The 18,718-nt window shown below is 56.8% G+C and overlaps 1 protein-coding gene across 1 annotated transcript; it reads left to right on the top strand.

The window, feature by feature from the left end:
* The first annotated feature begins 2,730 nt into the window (after window positions 1-2,730).
* On the top strand, window positions 2,731-17,757 carry NR2E3 (nuclear receptor subfamily 2 group E member 3). Its single transcript, XM_050968393.1, has 8 exons — window positions 2,731-2,788; window positions 6,257-6,407; window positions 7,773-7,876; window positions 8,375-8,638; window positions 9,697-9,878; window positions 12,614-12,854; window positions 15,988-16,093; window positions 17,548-17,757. The coding sequence occupies exons 1-8, from the start codon at window positions 2,731-2,733 to the stop codon at window positions 17,678-17,680; spliced, it is 1,239 nt and encodes a 412-aa protein (XP_050824350.1). The 3' UTR covers window positions 17,681-17,757.
* Window positions 17,758-18,718: the final 961 nt, after the last annotated feature.

The raw sequence follows: 18,718 nt of genomic DNA, 5'->3' as shown, positions 1-18,718 counted from the left end.
GTAATTACCGTAGTTCAGGGGATAACACAGGCAACACAGTGTAAGCTGTGTACTAGGTATTACTCTGGCTGACTGAATGACGGACCATAGGCTCCAAGTAATAACCCAAGCCGCTCAGAATGTGCTGGGAAGGGAATGAGCTCCACTCAAAAGTTAGTTTCAGAGGAAGCTGCTCCCTGTATTAACAACTCGTGGTTTGGCTCTCGATTCTTTGTTTCGATAAATGATTCTAATTTTAGATTAGTTTCCACTTTGTTTTCAAATGCTCTGTGGAAGTGGCAACATGGCCTAGTGGGCAGGGGGATGGACTGGGGCTCAGGAGCCCTGTTTCTATTTCTGGCTCTGCCATGGGCCTGCTGTGAACCTTGGGAAAATCGCTTCCTATCTCACCCCTTGGCTTAATTAGGCTTTAAGGGCATGGTTGGTTTCTCACTGTGTCTCTGCAGCACCCAGTATAGGCCTCTAACTGTTCCTATAATACAAATAATAATTGAAATAACTGTGTTTCAGTAAATAGTCAGTTTGCAAGCACAGCTGGCAGTGTTACCAAAACACACATGAATTTTAGTGCAAGTTTCGTAATATTCGGTGTTTTTCTTAAAGCCCCAGCTCCTGGAGTCCCGTGAATATATTTGGGGTTTTCATTTAGGAAAAAAAACTGAGTTTCTTGCCCTCATGGTTCCAGAGAAAAGTAAAAAGAAGTGGCCCTTCACAGCTGAAAGGCCAGAAAGTAAATAAAAAGAATGCAGGATTTCTTATTTTCTACAGTCTCATGATGTTCTGGCCTGATTCATGATTCATGATTTTTGAAGACATGGGGTTGGTAAAACTGAGATGCAAACCTGCTCCCTTTCTTGATGCTCATGGTTCCCTGATTCCGTAGATGTTCTCTCATCCATCTTCCCAGCTCCCAGTTCTAAATGTCCCTGCCTCTATACCCTTCACTGTTCTGCAGAGAGGGGGGCAAAGGCACTTAAGCAGTGAGCAGCAACCAGGTGAGGGGCTGCCAAGCAGATGGGACAAGGTCCTCAAGCAAGAAACCACCGGAGAGTCATGGTAATGAGTCCCACTCATGTATATCTCCTGGTGGTACTGGCTACATGTTCCCCCAGCTGCTACAGGGCAAGGCAGATGCTCCCGCAGGCTGCACTATGCCCTGTGCTGGCAGCCTGAAGGGCAGGGTTTATATGGCAAAGTTATACCAGAGTCAGCCAGAGTGTGAACTGAAAGGCCAATAGCAACTCTGGAATAGCTCAGGGTGTGGACAGTCCCTAGTCCCAGAGGAGTACAGCCGCCCTGGGCACTGTTCCGCAGTAGCTACTCTGGTCATTTTCCCCATGTAGACAAGCCTCTAGCCGTGGGGCCTGCCTGGAGCCTTCATTTGAGATAAAGGCCTGAACCACATGGCCTATTCTGGCTTCAGTTTCCTATCCACCTCCCTATAAGGGCTGAGCCTGAACCCCAAGCTGGGAGCCATCAGGTCTGGATTTCAGCTTTCATCAACAGGGGTGACCAGCTCAGTGCTTAAACCTTGAGAAGCTGGCCACGTGGTTGGGCCCCTCCCTCAATAGCTTCCCCCCAGCCCCACCCCGGGAATCACACCCTTCCACATTCCAGCACAACCCACCGGAGGCAGGGAGTGGCCCAGCCTCCCTCGCTGACAGCTTGCCCTGAACTCTCTTGGCAGGCCCTGATGTTCTTAACCCCTGCCAGGAGATCACTGTGTTAACAGAGGCCCCTTCTCCTAAAAACCCTGTAATTATCCTCCCTGGGTTCCTCCCTTTCCCCCTCCTCAGTAATGCAGGGGCACTCTTCCAGCCAGCGCAGGGAATCAGGTGCATTTACCTGCCTGAGAAAACCAGCCTCATGAAATATTGAATTATGATTAGCTGGTGCCCTTGGATAAAGGCTGATTCCTGCCCCCTTTCCACAAACTCTCAGCTGATGGCCCTGGGCCTGCTAGCAGCCAGGGGGCAGGGAGCTAGATAGATCGAATGTCCGACAGGGAACGGGAGCCAAGGCTCATCTCTGCCATCCAGAGCGAAGGCTGAGCAAATGAGCTGTAATCATCCTCCAAGGGGAACAGAAAGGAGCATTGAGAGCGTGACTGGAGAGTTCGGTTTGTCAAGTCCTCATAGGTCCAGCGGGTTTGATGTCACTGGGTCTAGGGTTACAGTGAGCTGGTTCCATCCAGGGCTCGCTCATGGGTCCCAGCACCTTTTTAATTCTTCATGGTGTGGCTGATTGATCCACCTTTACAGAGAGACTAAAGATTAAGAGGATGACAAACTGGCATCTGCTTACACAGCGTTAAGAACTAATCTTCCCAGCTCTGCTTTAGGAGCCTTGAAGAGAGCGTGAGGCACATATACACACACACACACAACCAGCCTGCAGAGCCAGAGGAGCTGTGAGCGGCACCTGGCTCCCCGGCCCCACAGCTGACCATGGGGAGCAGCTCACAGACTATCAGGCCTGAGCTTCCCATCTGCTCTCTGCACACGCAACAGCATTGATTTGGGTGACAGGAAGCCAGGACCTTCCCCTGTTCTGGACACCTTGTGCTAACTGCTGGGGAGCAGGGAGCAACCGGACCCAATAGTCCCGCTTGAGGGGCCATCCCAGCCGAGGAGAGGTTGAAGGATAAAGCAGAGGGAGAGGGTTCCGGGCCCCCCACACTCCCGCAAGCTCACCTGTCGGTCACCTGCACTTCTGCCACAACCCCCCAGCATGTCCACATCCCCCGCTGAGTCCACCTTGAGCGCTGGCCTGGAGGACAGCCAGTCAGGTAAGGGGCAATCCTGAGCCATGTGCCCATGCTCCCTCTGGGGCCAGTGCTGCCATGGGATGCAGTAATGGCCACGAGGGTGGGCATGGGTTGGCACTGGGGACATATGGAGATGCCCAGACACTGCAGCAATGCAGGGATTGGAACTAGACAGACAGACAGTTGCAGAGAACCTGCTTTGGTGCATCTATGCTCATTGGCTGACAGGTAAGCACTAACGATCGGTGCTTGTTAGCTTTGGTGGGAGGTGAATTAGTGCTGGAAGCAAGGTGTCATCATCTTGGCAAACAGAGCAACGGGGGTCCTATTGCATAATGGTGCGAGGGGGTTCCTGCGGCTGGAGCCAGGGATGCAGAAGACCAGCTCAACTAGTGATTTCCCAGAGCCATGCTGCCAACCCCATGTGTTCAAAAATCCTGACTCAGGCCCCCCAAAATCAAGAGATTGGCTTAAAAATAATAAATGTCAGGTTCTTTTTACTCATCATTTTGTATTTTGAACCTGAAGGGATCATAAGTTTCTAGCGATGTAATATTTAAAGAATTGCAAGCTGAGATTTGCACCGAACCCCTGACTCCAGAAGCTGGAGCTTTGAGAAAATACCCAGACCCACAGGGCTGGGCAAAATGTCAATACATCTTGGAGCCTTCAGGAAATGTAAGGAATTCTGCTCCAGGAGAAAGAGACTAGGCTAATGAAATCCTCAGATTGTGGTCCCTGGAGCCCACAGAATGACTGTATTAGCAGATCTGTTCTCCCCCCAGCCCAGAGAATGTATTTAAAAGCTGAACACTAAGGAGCAAATTGGTTTGCCAAGCCCAGCTTCCTGAGCAGGTTGGGATCCAGACCTGATCTGAAGGTGTTTTGCAAAGCCCAATTGAGACCAATAACCCTATTTTCTAGGTGGGGAAACTGAGGCACTGAGCAGGGGAAGGAGCTGGGCCCAGGCCATACAGCAAGTCAGGGACAGAGTTGAGAGTAGTAACCGGGACTCCTGATTCTTACTCTTTGGGTTGAGCCCCTGTGGGTGTTCCGGTAGCAGGTGGTAGAGGACTCAGCAAGCACTCCCCCTGGGGTTGGGGGGAGAGCAAGTTGGCAGCAGGATGAGGAATCCCCACACACACTCTTCAGGCTCTTCTCCCAGCCCCCAGCCCCCCCCCCCCCCCCAGAGCCTGTCCCTCAGCCACCTCCCTTCCTCTCCTCTCGCAAGAGCCTGGCTGGGCCTGTCTCCCACCTCCTGCTACTCCAAGAGCACTGTGCCCCAGAAGCCAATCATGCCACTGACACGCACTCCCCTCTCCCCTGCCCCAGACAGCCAGCATACCTGCTGCCCCCACCCTCCAACTCCCTTTTCTAGGGTCTGGCTGTGCCCCAGCCCCCGCCCTTCATCCCCTTCCCACAGATGCTGACTCTTCCTATAGCTAGGAGGAGGAGAGACGTGAGTCTGTGATACTCCTGCAGCCGGCACAGATGTGCTGGGCGAGGAGGACCCTTTGCAGTGCCTCAGTTTCTTCACCCATTCCACAAGGTTAATCATTTGTAATGGGCTCAGAAACCTGTGTGTTGTTCTTGACTGGGGGGATCGGGGGAGGTTGAGGAGGAGGAGGGGGGCTTGTCCCATGTGGGGGAAGGTAGGACTGGAGGGGGATAGTTCATGAGGGCAAAGGCCCAGTTCCCCATTGAGCTGGGGCCGAGCCGCTTAGTGCTTGCAGGGCTGGCTAATGAGCATTTTCTCCTGGCCCTGTCTGAGCCTCTCCATGTGCCCAGGGATGTTACTAGCCAGGGAAAGTTGAGCAGCCCTGTACCCAGCATCAGCACATGGGAGATGCTCAGTGCCCAGCACAGGGTATCCCACAGCTGAGATCGCTGCTCAGCTGGCGGGCAGTGGGCCTCACTGCCGGGGGTGTGTGGAGTGGGCTTTCACCCCTGGAGGGGCTGTGCCACCCCTGCCCATAGGCTGGCCCCCATTCAACTCACAAGGGCTGGGCCTGGGGTGGGGAGGCTGCGGGGAGATCTGAGAGGGAATCCCAGGCACACAGGACAGAGCTCTGCATGTAGTGGGCAAGAGTTGGGGCTGGATCCGCTGTGTCCCAGCAGAGGGTTTGTGCTGCAGCCGTGTGTCAAAAGGGCCTCTTGGTGCTCAGCAGGCTGGGAGATCACAGCAAACACAGACCTGGCCACTCAGCACTGCCACAAGAACACACGCCTCCACAGGCAGGGTGCTTCCCTGGGGGCTAGCGGTTAGAGCAGGGGGCTGGGAGCCAGGACTCCTGGACTCAGGCCCCAGGTCTGGGACGGAAGTTGGGTCTGGTGGTTAAAGCAGCATAGCCTGTAGGGGGAATTTCAGCCCCCAAAGTCCAGTGTGTCCAAGAGCTCTGGGCCTGTGAAGGTTTAGCGTGGAAAGCTGTTGTAGCCCAGCCAAACCTGCTCTAACACACCCCCTCCCCTTAGTTTCCAGCTCAACATAGGAAGCTCCCAGCCAAATAAATGGTAAGGAACGTTCTACTGGCAGAGAGCCCAGGCCGTCCTATCCCCTGTGCCCCAAGCCCTGCGTCCTCCCCAAAGGACCCACCTTGACCAGCGCTGGCCTCTGCGGGGACACAGCTCTCCAGGGCAGGGTCTGGCTTCTTGCTCTGTCTGGGCAGCACTTAGCACCGTGGGGTCCAGATGTTACTGTAATGCATATAACAAATCTCAGTAACGACAGGGACTGCCATGGGGGAATCCCACCAGACACCCATCCCCAGCACCAACAGCAGCCAGCACCGGGCTCTTCATTCTGGGCAGTGACACAAGAACCTGCCATAGCAGCGTTTCTTCCTAACCCCCACCAGACAGAGGTTGGCTCATGCCCTCCTGGTTTATAACCCGTGGCCCCTTGGATTCCATCTAATGCGACGGAGACATTCACATTGCCTACATCAATGCACAATCCTCTGCTGAACCCTCCTAAACCTTCATGATATCTAGTGGCAGTGAGTTCCACCAGCTAATTTCACATTGTATAAAGGAGGAGTTCCTTTTAATGGTATTAGATCCTCCACCTTTGCCCAGTGCTGCTAGTGTCACCTTGTTCTTGTATTATAAGAGAGGGGGAGAGCTGGGCCCCATCCCAATCACTATTTTCTACACCTCTCTAAATAGTCCCAGGCGCTCTCCAAGCATTTGATTGTTCTTGGAGCCCCCATCCCTTCTGTGCCTCCTCTCTGAGTTGGGGAGCCCTGGCTTTATGGGCCATAGGGCTGTTTTCTACTGCATCTGCTCAGTTGCACCGTTCCAGCACTCAGGCCTATCTGTCCTGAGTCTCCCCAGCCTGCGCTGCTTGCTCATGCCTGGGTTCCGGGGGCTGGGTGGGTGGGTGTGTTGGGCTGGCCCCCTACCCCGACAGACGAGCCCTGGGGTGTGAGGGGATAAGGTCATCTCCAGGCCGTGGTGCCCAGGTGCTGATTTCCTGCTCTTGCCCTGCAGGGCTCAGCCTGGCCCCCAGCAAAGCCCTGAGCCCGGTGCTCACATGTCAGGTGTGCGGCGACACCAGCAGCGGGAAGCACTATGGCATCTACGCTTGCAACGGCTGCAGCGGCTTCTTCAAGCGGAGCGTGAGGAGGAAGCTCATTTACAGGTGAGAGGAGAGTGCTGCCGCCCGGACTCACAGGGCCAGGGGGAGGCAGTGCCAGCTCTGCCAGGCCCCTCCCCTACTGGCTCTGGGGCTGCCCTTGCCTGGGCCTTGGCACCCAGGGGCAGGTATCTAAGAGCCCGTGAGGGCGGGCTGGTCCTTCTGAGCCCTTGCACAGGCGGTTCAGGGACCTGCAGCCAGCCAACCCCTAAGCCCCATGTGGCCACAGGCAAAGGCGCCCTGGTCTCTGTGTGGGGTACACACCAGCATCCCCCAACATCGCAGCAGGAGGTGGCGCTGGGCGCCCGTCCCAGGAGACACCCCCACCCCCACCCCCTTTGCAAACATCTCCGTGTTCAGTCCTGGCCTGATGGCCCTGGAGCCAACCAAGGCAGAGCCAGCTCCCCCCACCCACCAGCCCTGCCCAGGTCCATTTCCATGGCTCCCCAGATCGATGCTGCCATGTGAGCACTGCCCAAGGCCCAGCCACTTCACACCAGCCAGCAGTGAGCCCACAGAGGGGTTGTGCCATGGCCACAGAGCCAGGACTGTACTGGAGCTGTCTCCACCCCTCCCCGCAGGAGACGAGGCTCAGACTAGCATGGGGAGAAGGGCCAGGCCTGTGCTGGGTTGGCGGATGGCAGGCCATTCCCCTCCTGGCCAGCACAGTACAGACCATGTGCTCTAGGCCCCGTGCCGGGCTGGCACCTCTCTGCCAGGACTCAGACAGGAAACCACAAACCGCAGCCCAGCAAGTGGGTCAGCCACAGGGCCCATTAGCATCCTGGCTGGTCCCACTGCACCCTGTGCACTTGGTCACCCCCTGGTGCCACACGGAGCCCTGTAGCACAGCTCTGGGACAGGACTGATGGGAAGGTCTTCAGCAGCAGGGTCCAGCAGAGATTGATGGAGCCACACCCCCCACCTCACCCGCCAACAAGTGAGTCCTGCTGAGCCCCCTGCCCAGCCAGCCTGTGGGGCAGGTACTGCAAGGTTGCTGGGCTGTTGGGGGAGGCACCGCAGAGCTGCACAGGGTGGGCACCGTGGGGCCATTGGGCAAGTGGGGGGTCACTGCTAAGCTGGGGAGTAGGGGTGGGCCAGCACTGTATGGCTGTTGCGCTGGGGGTTGGGCGCTGGGGGAAAGGCACAGTGGGGCTGTTGGGCTGAGGGTGGTGGGCACTGTGGGACTCCTGGTAGGTTATGGTGCAATCCCCAGCCATGGGTTAGACCCCAGAGTGTCAGCGCCTTGTCCTGGCTAGTCAGTTAGTTATGGGGCAGATGCAGCATCCTGGACTGGGGAAAACACCTTGTCCCCCAGGTGCCACGCAAGGAGGGCTGACATAACTGGACCTGCATTCGTCTGCCCTTCAGGTGCCAGGCTGGGACGGGGATATGCCCCGTGGACAAAGCCCACAGGAACCAATGCCAGGCCTGCAGACTGAAGAAGTGCCTGCAAGCAGGCATGAACAAGGATGGTGAGTGAGGGGGGTGCCAGAGGGTGCAGGGCTGGGGAGGCCACACCTGCAGCCCTTCGACTGTGAGAGCTTCTGGGTAGGGGCCTGGGGCTGTGGCTCTCTAGGCAGTACCAGGTGCCCACAGTGTGGATGCTGGGCAGAGAGGAGCTCAGAACAGCTGAGCCCAGAGGCTGTTCAGGATAGGTGGAGAGGCTGCTGGCCAGAGCACACAGCTAGGTGACAGGGCCAGCCCCTAGCCTTGCCGTGACTAGGTCCCCACAGCTATGCAGTGGGAAGGATAGTACCAGGGCTGCCAGGTTCCAGATGAAAGGCTGGGAGGGCGTTTGCCACCCTCAGCTAGAAGGAGGGGGCAGAGGGTCAGTGCCCATCTCACTACACAACCGTGCTGCAGGGAGGCTGGGGGCAGCTGCTCGGGGGGCAGACAGGGCCTGGTGCTGTTTGCTGTGCATGTCAGTGCTCAGACCCTCTACCCCTAACCATCCTGCTCTGCGTTCCCAGCTGTGCAGAACGAGCGCCAGCCCCGCAGCACTGCCCAGGTCAGACTCGACAGCATCCCGCTGGACATAGACCTCAAGCCTGCGCACCTGGCCACCACACGGGAGGCTCCTCCGCCGCCTTGCCCCACCCTGCCGAGCCTCAGGGGCCCCAGCTCCTCTGTGCCAGGCACCCTGGGACCTCGGGTGCCCTCTCCTCCGAGTAACCACCGCTTCATGGCCAGCCTGATGACAGCTGAGACCTGCGCCAAGCTGGAGCCCGAGGACGGTGGGTTGCTGGGTGCAGGGTGGGAAGGGAGGCTGTGGCAATACCCATGCCAGCCTGGGGCATCGGCAATGACAAGTGGCACAGACCCAGCTTAGGCAGTGGGTGAGCTCTTTCCCAGCGCTCGGCACCAGCATCATCAACTCCATGTCCCTGCCTGGGCCTGGGGCTGCGTTCCTTGTCATGCCAGAGCCCTGAGCCCTTTCGCTTGGTTCCCCAGCCCTTGGGATTCACAGAGCAGCCCCAGCAGCACTGGAGTTCACAGTGCTGCCTGACCTCAGCTGTGGAACTGGCCCCTCTGGCCCCAGGCTGCTGTCAGACTGCAGCTGCCTCCAGGGAAAATGGCCTGTCCCCACTAAGGGCCACACAGGCCTTGTCACCACCACACAAACCTCTCCTATAGAACGCAGGGCAGCCCCCTGTGCAAACCCAGGCTGCCCCAGCACAAGGAGTGTGCACCAGCCACTAACGTCCCTGAGTGGATGAGTCTTCAGTGGAGCTTCCCTCTGCCTGTGAAGGTCCTGCGGTATCCCTCAGGCATCATCAGCAATCAGCTGCCCTGCTGGTACCAAACTGCTTCCCTTCCTGCAGTGCGTAATTTGTAATGAAAGGGGTGCTGGCGGCCCTGAACTGCCAGGCCCACAGATGGTGGGGCCCTGAACTGCCAGGCCCACAGGTGCCGGGGGGATCAGCCCTGGCTGGCACAAATATCTTTCTGCCTTGTGCTCACCCTTTGCTCCCTGAGCAGCTCGGACCAGGAGAGGTGCCGTATCTCACAGCTTGGGCTCCCGCTGTCTCAGATTCTTGGGCTGGGGACCGATGCTGCCTTGGGAGGGCTGCAGAGCCTGGCTAATGGGCAAACAGAAATCAGGGAAACATGGCTAATGTTAGAGGGATTTTGGGGAGAAAATGGTTCCTCCCCCACCTCGAATTTGGGCTGTCCATGTCCCCGCCCATGAGCAGCAAGACTCAGAACAGCCCTGGCTTGGTCCCTGAAGTAGCTGGGGCAGTTTCTGTGAGCGCTGCTGCTGTCAGTGACCCAGCTGTTCTCCTCCCTCCAGCCGACGAGAACATCGACGTGACGGGTAATGAGCCCGAGAGGACCTCGACTGGGTACCCGATGTCCCCCTACCCATCCGCCAGCCCTGAGGGTGTCTATGAAACTTCCGCCCGCCTCCTCTTCATGGCGGTAAAATGGGCAAAAAACCTGCCCGTCTTTGCCAATCTGCCCTTCAGGGACCAGGTGAGCCGGGATCTGGACTAACTGGGTTGCCGTTTAGTGGCCTCTGGGCTGGCGTGATGCACATTGTTGAGGCGACCCCAGGACCAGACAGCAGGGCTCTGAGTAGGCAGCAGAAAACACAGCTCTGGGTGTGCCCCTTCCCGAGCGCTTTGCAAACAGTGATGAACTCACCTCCCACCCTTCAATCATCATCCCAGATCGCAGGCCCAAAGAGGGAAATGATTTGTCTCAGTCCCAGTCCTGTCACATGAGCTAAGTGTTCACAGAACCTAGTCCCCGCGCAAATCACACAAGGTTTGGTTTGGAGACACCTCGGCCTGCTTAGCAGTTAGCACCATGGCAAACACCCTTAAAAACCCTTTGTAACCTTTTGTTAAAGATACAGCAAAGATGGCAAAACAGCAAAAGCCTTTGAAATGTAAAGTGTTAAGGAAGGCTTTCATGTGAACAACAGCCTTTGTTGCCTTTCCCTTCCGCTGGAGAGTATTTTTTAAAGGACCTGATCTCTTCCCCCCCCTCCCCACAGCCCACTCATGCCCTGTTCACAGCTGAGCTCATGGCTGGGGCAAAGTTGTAGGCCCAGTTATCACAACAGAATCCAGGTCTCCTGATGTCTCCTCCTGAGCCATAGCCGCCAAGAATGGCCGGAGAGATCAGACGTGTTTGGAACATGCTGGTGGCTTTCACTTTGTGACGAGTCTACTGTGTGGCTGGGAACACAGAGGGTTTGGCTACACTTGCAGCTGTACGGCGCTGGGAGTTAAAGCTGTCTTCGTACAGCTGTGTAGGCAAAGCGCTGCAGTCTGGCCACACTGACAGCTACCAGCGCTGCAGTGTAGCCACATTTGCAGCACTGTTGGGAGTGGTGCATTATGGGCAGCTATCCCAGCGTTCAAGTGGCTACAACGTGCTTTTCAAAAGAGGGGGGTGGGGTGGAGTGTGACAGGGAGCGTGGGGGAGAGAGAGAGAGAGGATTTTTGGAGCCCACAGGGTGTCAGATCCCTGCCTTGCAAGTTCCAACCCCCTCCCCCACCCCCTCTCATTCTCTCTTACATGCAAATAGCTTTCAGACCAGATAAGCAGCTGCTCTGACGGACTCCCTCCCCCCCCCCGCCGTGCTGTTTCTCTCCTCAAGCAAACACTAGCTGTGGACATTCCCTGCCTGCCTCTGCTCCAGCAAACAGTAGCTGTGTTTGTTTTTTAGATAAGCAGCTCCAGGAGCCCTGAGTTCACAACAAAACAAAGAGTTCTTTAGTTAAAAGCATTATGGGAAAATTCCTGAGGTCCGTTACAGCGTAGTAAGATTAATCACTGTTTACACTAGCACTCCAGTGCTGCAGCAACAGCGCTGTTCCCTTTATTCCTCTCGTCCATGTGGAGTACAAGCAGCGCTGTAGCCAGGGAGATACAGCGCTGTATGTGCCTTGCCAGTGTGGACAGGGAGTAAGTTGCAGCGCTGTAAAGCTACTACCAGCGCTGCAACTCTCCAGTGTAGCCAAGGCCAGAGTTTAGGGGGCAGCGGGCCCTGGTGGAGCAGTGCTGTGATGAGACCATGCGTGAGATGGTCATGGGCGACTTGGTCGGTAGCACTCAGACCAAAAGGCAGGCCCACGGCTGGTAGCTGCTACTGCTGTGCAACTCGTTTTCAGGACCTTTGGGAGATGACACATAAAAAGCAGGGCCGGTGCAACCACTAGGCGAACCAGGCAGTTGCCTAGGTCACCAAGTGGTTGGGGGGTGCCAAAAAGCGGTGCCCTGGCTCAGCAGGGAGGAGCCGCCTTCCGGAGGCACCAGAGAGGCAGAGCATCGGTTTGCGGGGGCGGCGAACCCCAGCCATAGAGGAGCCGGCATGGTGCGGGGGGGTAGCTGCCCTGCAAAGGCAGTGGCACTGCTAGAAGGGATCAGCCGCGCCCCCCGCCCCTCCTGCCCAAGCTGCAGCCCGGCACCCCCCATCGGAGGCTCCTGCAGGCTGCAGCAGATGCATGAGGGCTGCGGCCCCCCATGCGTCCCCCAGCTCCCCCCTTGCCGTGCTCTGGCTCTGTGGCTCCCAGGCATGTGAGCCACCGCTGGGGTGTGGGGCCCTGAGCCTGCTCCGGGAGGGGAAGCGATGGCGAGGGGGGAGCCGGGGGTGTGTGCACAGGGGCCACCACCTTCATTCATCTGCTGCAGCCTGCAGGAGCCCCTGGGGGGGTGTGTGCTGGGCTGTAGCCTGGGGCGACGGGGGGGAGGCGTGCAGCTGCTCCCCACTAGTGGCGCTGCCACCTTCGCAGGGCTGCTGCAGCAGCCCAAGCCCAAGCAAGCCACTGAGTGGAGTCGGGGCGGGGGCCGGTGGGGTAGGATGGGATGGGCTTGCAGGGGGGCTGTGCACCATCCAGGGGAGTTCAGGGGATGGGAAGGGGGGGAACCTGGTCTGGGGAGCAGCCCCTGGGCATGGCTGGCTGCTGGGGTCTATAAAGGCTCATTGCCCCTCAATGAAAAGATGTGCAGGGGGGCGCACAAAGTGGAAGTTTCGCTTAGGGTGCAAAATATCCTTGCACTGGCCCTGATAAAAGGGGATGTAAAGTCTGTATTACGGGAGCAGCTACAGGCCCTAATCAGGCCTCAAGGCCCCAATGTGCTAGGTGCTGTACGTACATGTACACCTACACCTGCCTACACCTGTACACTCGCCTATAAACACACATACACAGCCCCGTCCCATAGCTCACATGTTCCTTCCTCTTGTGCCTTGGCAGGTGATTTTGCTGGAGGAAGCCTGGAGCGAGCTGTTCCTGCTCTGCGCCATCCAATGGTCCATGCCCTTGGAAAACTGCCCGCTGCTCTCTGTGCCTGAGCTCTCCCCCAACATCCACGGGAAACTGGTGTCTGCCAGCGTGGACATCCGTATCCTGCAGGAAACCATCAGCCGCTTCAAGTCCCTGACCATAGACCCCACAGAGTTCGCGTGCATGAAGGCCATTGTGCTCTTCAAACCAGGTGAGCCCAGCTGGTGCTGCAGGACAGTGGCTAGGGACAGCCGTGAGGCGGGAGCCCTTGATCTCGCATCTCTGCCAATGCCCCTCAGTCCAGACCTGGAGCCCTTCCCCCCCGGTATCTTAGCTGTACTGTCCCCCCACCGCCGGAGCTGTGTCAACATCCCTCAGTCCAGACCTGCAGCCCCTGCCCCCTCTCCACATATCCCAGCTGTACTGTCCCCCCACCACCGGAGCCCTGCCAACACCCCTCAGTCTGGACCTGAAGCCCCTGCCCCCCAATATTCCAGCCCTATCCTCCCACCACCCCTGCAGCTCTGCCAATGCCCATCAGTCCCAATCTGCAGCCCCTGCCCCCCTGGTATCCCAGCTCCTTCCTGCCTAGCTCAGGGCGAGGCGGCCATTTGAGCCATTGGGACCTTGGAGAAGCAGATTCCAGCTCTGGAGACACCGGTTATATCTGTCCAGGGCCAGCACAGCATCTTCAGGTCCCTTCTGGGCTGTATGAATCCCATCATGGAGCCCAGACAAAGATTCAGACAGAGAGATGCTTGCACCGTGAGTCCCCCACAAACTGCCAGCAGTGAGACTCTGAGATCTAGGCAGTGGCGGGAGCGTGACCTGGGAGGGGACTGGGCAGCAGTGGCTGAGGAGGTTGGGCGCAGGATCTTTGCATCCTTGCTCAGTGAGCTCCTGGGAACTCTATGCCCCTTCCTCCGTGGCTGTCATTCACAATGGCTCCCTGGCCACCTGGTGAGGCCTGTGACCCCCATGTGGCTCTGTAGAGGTGGCATTCTGGATGATTTCACTGTGGTCATGGACAGAGCCTGGCCGGCTGCCTTCCTCTCCAACCCTCACAGGACGCTAAACTGCAGGGCGGACGAGGGTGGGGGAGCCAGTACAAATTACTGGGGCCGTGTGGTCCAGAAGGGGGCCAGGGGCCCGGCTTCCCCGGCCCTGTTTAGCTCGTCCACCCTTGCTGGGGGGCCTGACATTTTTTTTTCACCAGGGCCTCAACCTGCTCTCGGTGGCCCTGCTAAACTGGCTGCCAGGCCTGGGACCCTCCCACATGCTTCCTGCTTGCTCGGACTGGAGGCGATCCAGGGAACGTGTTGCCCAGGAGACCAGGCTATGCCCTGGGAGCTGGCTCACAGGCAGTGTGTGCTGCTCCCTCACAACACCGGCTTTCCAATATTTAGTTTGGAAACAGGAAGGAGGATGGTCTGAGCCATTCACCTTCCTCCTGCAGTGCCAGGAAACAGATTAGTTCTGTGTCATTTATAATCTCTGAGCCCTACCTCCTTTGGCATTGCCAGCATACACTGCTGCTCTGCCCAGAACCCGTTACCTAGGGCTGCCAACTTTCTACTCGCACAAAACCGAACACCCTTACCCTGCCCCTCCTCCCCTTCTCCGAGGCCCTGCCCCCACTCACTCCACGCCCCCCTCCCTCTGTCGCTCCTCTCCCCACCCTCACTCACTCGCTCATTTTCCCCAGGCTGGCTCAGGGGGTTGGGGTGTGGGAGGGGGTGAGGGCTCCAGCTGGTGGTGCAGCCAGAAATGAGTTCAGGGTGTGGGAGAGGGCTCCTGGCTGAGGCAGTGGGATGCGAGAGGAGGTGAGGGCTCCATGCTGCAGGGTGGAGCCAAGGGGTTCAAAGTATGGGAGGGGGCTCCAGGCTGAGGCAGGGGTTCAGGGTGTGGGAGAGGGTACAGGCTCTGGGCTGGGGGTGTGAGTTCTGAGGTGGGGCCAGAAATGAGGGATTCAGGGTGCGGGAGGGGGCTTTGGGCTGGGGCAGGGGTGAGGGCTCTGGTGTGGGGCCAGGATGAGGGATTTGGTGTGTTAAAGGGAGCTCCTGGCTAGGGCTGAGTGATTCGCACTGCGGGAAGGGGCTCTGGGCAGGGGTGTGTGTGGGCAGAGAGGGCTCCAGCTGGGGGTGAAGACTCTGGGGTGGGGCTTGGGATGAGGATTCTGGGGTGCAGGAGGGTGCTCCGGGCTGGGACTGAGGCATTCAGAGGGTGGGAGGGGGATCAGGGCTAGGGCAAGGAGTCAGGGTGCAGGCTCCGGGCAGTGCTTATCTCAAGCAGCTCCAGGTAGCAGTGGCATGTTCTCCCTCCGGCTCCTATGCAGAGGCACAGCCAGGCAGTTCCAGGCCACTGAGAGCTGTGGAGCCAGCACTTGGGGCAGGGGCAGCACACGGAGCCCCCAGCTGCCCTTATGCCTAGGAGCTGGAGAGGGGACATGCTGCTGCTTCTGGGAGCCGCAGGGAGCCTGCCTTAGCCCTGCTGTGCTGTCAACTGGGCTTTTAACAGCACGGGCAGCAGTGCTGACTGGAGCTGCCAGGGTTCCTTTTCGACCAGGCGTTCCGCTTGAAAACCGGACACCTGGCAACCCAGTCTCCTTCTGAGCATCCATCCCTAGCTACTGGGAGTTAATACACAAGGGTTCATCCATGTTGCCCATGCCACGTCCACATGGTTTCTGAAGATGATCGGATTTCTCTCACCATATTAACAATGGAACCAGTGTTAATGTCGTCAGCAAATGTCCTTCCCTAGAGGATACAGCCCTGTGAATTGATTAAAAACAAACCCAACACCCTAGCTGTATAGCTCACACCCACCGTTACATTCACCATCCAAGGCCAGAGTTGGCACCGCAGCTTAGCTACCCCTCCCCTCCCACTGTGTATGAAGTTGTGTTCGTCTGGGGAGCAGCCATGGGGTATGAAGGGGGGCAGACAGGAGATGCTAGAGCACCTGTCCCAGAGCAAGAGGCTGTCGGGTCCCATGACCTGCGAACCATCTCAAACAGGAGCAGAGGCACTGCCCCCAGTCCCCGCCCGCCCAGGCTCCCCCCAGGGAGTGTCACTGGAATACCAGCCTCACACTCAGAGCTGAGCCAGGCACAATTACAGCTCAGCTGAGCTGGTTCAACCTGTGATCCAATCTGACGAGCACGCCCTCACCAGCTCCATCTGTGCAGAGGGGCTCCTGGGCAGTGCGGTGGGCCCAGGCTTTGCTCCTTGGTGGTGGGACCCGCTGGCTCCCCCACAGTACGGGAATTGTGTGTGCTCCTGCTGTGTGCGAGGAGCCTCTCTCAGTGCAGGTGCCACAGAACAGCCCTGATCTTGTTACAGAGACACGGGGCCTGAAGGATCCAGAGCAGGTGGAGAACTTGCAAGATCAGTCGCAGGTGATGCTGGACCAACACAACCGGACACACTACCCCAGCCAGCCTGTCAGGTAACAGGGCTCACGCTGCAGACATGCCACTGACCACGCAGCACCCTTCGCTGCTGGTTTCTTGCCAGTGTCTGTCTCGCTTCTTGCCTTCCTGCCTCCTCTCCCTTCTGAGCTAACAACTGCCTGCCCCTCAGGCAAGTCCGTTAGAAATTACTCTTCTCCCTACTGCACAAGCTAGTCTCCATGATGCTGAAGCCCTCGGTTTGCCTTGTGCTCCTCTAGAGCTGGGGCAGGGCTGAGCTGTCCCTCCTTCCTTTAGCAGCCTTTCCCGCCTAGGCAGAATGCTAAAGCGCAGGTGGATTCATCCTGTTGGGCTGGCGCCCTCTGCTGGGGGAGGGGAGAGCGTCACCTCCTTTAGGGATTGGGTGCCGGGTGACTCAGCTTTGTGGGATGTCTCCCTCCACATTGAGGCATCCTGGGCTCTGCACCTGCCTATAGCTCATCCCCACTCCGCTGTCCACTGCTCCCTTTGAGGTCTTCTCTGCCATGCAACGCCACCCACCATCCTCCTTCCTGTGCATCAAGCATCCCCTCTTCTCTCTTCACATCCTCTCGCAAAGGGGGATGTTCCTTCTTCCTGGTAACCCCATCTCCATCTGGGGGCTTCCTGCACCCACATCCCATGGTTATTTACAACAAAAACCGCAAACATGCAGAAAGTGAAACCTAAACGTGTGCCAACTTCCATGGGCTGGAAGGCCTCTTCCACCAATCCCTTCTGGCCCTCCCCCATCATGGAATCTGTCCTAGATTGATTGTGAGCTTATCAAGGCAGGACTTGCTCTTTGCTGTGTCTTTAGCACCATGGATGCACAAACAGCTCTTCTCTTGAGCTGTTCCCCTCACCCAGGCTTGTACCTACTGAGTCGCATTCCTCCTCTGGAGTGAAGCCATCAAGGGCAGGCAGCCATGGCATGAAACTGATGACAGCATCACTGAGCTGCTGGATTGAGCATAGGCCAATGTGTCACTGCTTTAGAACAGTGGCTACACGGTGGCTCCTCCAGACATGGTTGGGAAGATCTGGCAGGAGCCTAGAGTCAATTCATCCTGATGGACCATGTTGTACTTGTGAAGAGCATAAAATGTTGTAGTGGTAGGTCCCTACTTTCCAGCTTGAACCTTACCATTACACTCAACAGCTTAGTGGTCGGTAGGTTGGCAAATTGCTCTGTGTTTTCCAGGACACTTGGCCACACACGCTTTGATGGCCCAAGCACATTACCCCAAAGGGAAATTTGATGGGAATAAATCAAGGGGAAACCACCCATGTCAGAACATTTTTGCTCTCTGCAAGCTTTGTTTGGGCAACACCTCTCGCCAGGGAATTACTGACTCATTGTGATATTGTTAGCCCTTTGACCTCTGATACAGCAGGTAAAATCCTCCCTGAGACTCTTCTTCTACTTAATAGCTAACCAAACCCACACTGACATTTCTCTGCTTTCCTCCAGGTTTGGAAAACTGCTCCTGCTCCTTCCCTCCTTGAGGTTTATTTCCTCAGACCGGATTGAGCTCCTCTTCTTCCGCAGAACTATCGGGAACACTCCCATGGAGAAGCTGCTCTGCGACATGTTCAAAAACTGACCTGTCCCTCTTGCGACCAGAGTCCCTTGATGTGGGTGCTGAGGGCTTCCTGGAGCGGCACGAACACTGTAGTTCCAAGCACCTGGTTTCCAATGCACTGAGCCAAAGAGCAGGTGAAAGGAATGTGGAGATCCCACTCAGCCCTGAGTGAGTTGTCCAAGTCAACTGCATATCTACAACCCTGACATAGTATGGCCCAGGATTAATCTCTGTTCCTATCAACATTCAGGTCATTGTAACCCGTTGGGGGTTTCAGTCACTCCAGGGAAGCTCACACAGCAGATGCTCTGACTCAGAATTGAACAGAAGTTTACAAGCTCCATTAGCAGAACCACAAGACTCACCTGGTACCTACCTACTAAGATGAAACTAACGTTACATATGTGAAGAACACAGACGCATGGTGGAAAGCCAGGACACTGTACTAACACCCCCCAATGGGGGTGGGCAAATGCAGCTCGATGCAAAGTGAGGCACAAGCGTCAGCAAAATTAATGAAAAAAATGAAAGTCTGAAAGAGATCCAGGCTCAGAAGGTCTGGTCCTGGAAATCTTCACACATCCTGCCATGGGCTATGGCCCAGATGGTGGCCTAGGAGGGTCAAGGAAAAGGCGACTGTCAGTTGGAGGGGGAAGAAATGAACTTGCCTTTGGTATTTGCTGAACCCTAAATAGGGGATAACCAGCAGAACATCACCTGTGCAAGATGTGTTTTTAAGATTACTTTTTCACTGGGATTTCCTACTACACACCATGTTCTAACAAGTGATCTGGACACTGACTTTAAGGAAGACTATGACGTTTAACATGGGATGCATGGTCTGCTGTCTTGAAACAGTGCTATATAGCACCTGGCATTCTCTCAAACTAGGAACACTTGGTGATGGCAGTACATCTACTATTGCATTTGAACTGAGAAATGTAAGTAGAGTTCAGAGAAGTTAAAACACACCCCGGATGTCTAGCCTCTCTTTTGAAACCCTAATTGCAGCTAGGAGAGCACAGCTCGGAGTCAAAGACCTGGAGAGGCGGATGTGAT

Source organism: Gopherus flavomarginatus, chromosome 9, assembly GCF_025201925.1.
Source record: "Gopherus flavomarginatus isolate rGopFla2 chromosome 9, rGopFla2.mat.asm, whole genome shotgun sequence".
NCBI classification, from domain to species: domain Eukaryota; kingdom Metazoa; phylum Chordata; order Testudines; family Testudinidae; genus Gopherus; species Gopherus flavomarginatus.
The sequence above is the reverse complement of the archived record's forward strand: the minus strand, read 5'-3'. Positions and strand labels throughout refer to the sequence as shown.